At 70.4% G+C, this 1,255-nt stretch overlaps 1 protein-coding gene across 1 annotated transcript in view; it reads right to left on the bottom strand.

Annotated features, from left to right (window-relative positions):
* The window catches only part of LOC104288139 (collagen alpha-1(XVI) chain-like), a 4,962-nt gene extending 3,819 nt beyond the window's left edge, over positions 1 to 1,143 (bottom strand). The window contains 6 exon segments of the mRNA XM_009886897.1: positions 1 to 22; positions 154 to 207; positions 598 to 651; positions 759 to 812; positions 959 to 1,012; positions 1,078 to 1,143. The exon segment at positions 1 to 22 is cut by the window's left edge and continues 1 nt beyond it. Of these exon segments, the coding sequence (XP_009885199.1) occupies positions 1 to 22; positions 154 to 207; positions 598 to 651; positions 759 to 812; positions 959 to 1,012; positions 1,078 to 1,143 (304 nt within the window).
* Between the last annotated feature and the right edge of the window lie 112 nt (positions 1,144 to 1,255).

Raw genomic sequence — 1,255 nt, 5'->3', positions numbered from 1 at the left:
GGCCGTCCAAGCCGGGGGGTCCCTGGGAAGGGGAGGAACAGGGTCAGATGAATGCGGCTTGGAAGGACCTCAGCCCCGGTGCCCATGAGGAGGTGGGCAGCAGGGAGAGCCCCCAACCCCTCTGCCCCTGGAGCACGGTCCCGAGGGACTCACCAGTTCCCCCTTCTCCCCAGGGGGGCCCAGGTAGCCTCGCTCACCTTTGATGCCCTGGGGAAGGAAGGAGATGAAGGCCCCGCGCAAGACAGGGGATGAGCTGGGATGTGGGGCACAGTCAGGACATGGGGCACGGATGGGAGGTGGGGGGACAGACGGGGCGCAGGGATGGATGGGGAAAGATGGGACACAGACAGGGCATGCACGGGGCACAGATGGATGGAGTCAACAGACAGGTAACGGATAGGGCACTGGGAACACGTGGGATGGGAGGGATGGGACAGGGATGAGCCCTGCAGGGACATGGTGCACGGTGCCCACTGGGGTCCCCCAACTGCCTGCCCCGGCAGCACGGGGGGCCCCAGCGAGCACCAGGGAGGGATGCGGGGACACAGGGGGTGTCCGGGGGCCGGCACGTGCTGCCTGGCTCCCCGCGGTACTCACTGGAAGGCCGGGGGGACCCGTCGCGCCGGGGTAGCCGGGCTGCCCTGGAGGTCCCTGTGCAGGAGGAAGACGATGCTGAGCCACCTGCAGTGCCCCAGCCCGGTGCCCAAAGCCCACGGGGCACCAGTGTCCCTCTCGTCCCCTCCTCCCACACCACTCACCGGCTCCCCTTTGGCTCCAGCAAGCCCAGCGGGGCCACGTTCCCCCTGGAGACCCTTCGGAAGGAGAAGAGAGGAGCTGCAGAGGGTCTCCTGCGGTCCCTGCCCGGGGCTGTGCCCACCGGGCAGCACAGCCCCAGCCCGGTGCCCAAAGCCCACGGGGCACCAGTGTCCCTCTCGTCCCCTCCTCCCACACCACTCACCGGCTCCCCTTTGGCTCCAGCAAGCCCAGCGGGGCCACGTTCCCCCTGGAGACCCTTCGGAAGGAGAAGAGAGGAGCTGCAGAGGGTCTCCTGCGGTCCCTGCCCGGGGCTGTGCCCACCGGGCAGCACAGCCGGGCAGAGCGCGGGGGCCGAGGCCCCGGGCACAGCCCACGGGGGTCTGTCATCTCCCCCAGCCCGTGCTGGCCCCAGCCAGCCCGGCACCTCCGGGCACCGGGGAGGACCCGCTTGGCACCCGGCTGGGCTCCCTGCACCTACGGCACCGGCCACGTACACCCG

The sequence above is a fragment of the Charadrius vociferus genome, unplaced genomic scaffold (assembly GCF_000708025.1).
Source record: "Charadrius vociferus isolate BGI_N301 unplaced genomic scaffold, ASM70802v2 scaffold2556, whole genome shotgun sequence".
Classification (NCBI taxonomy): Eukaryota; Metazoa; Chordata; class Aves; order Charadriiformes; family Charadriidae; genus Charadrius; species Charadrius vociferus.
The sequence above is the reverse complement of the archived record's forward strand: the minus strand, read 5'-3'. Positions and strand labels throughout refer to the sequence as shown.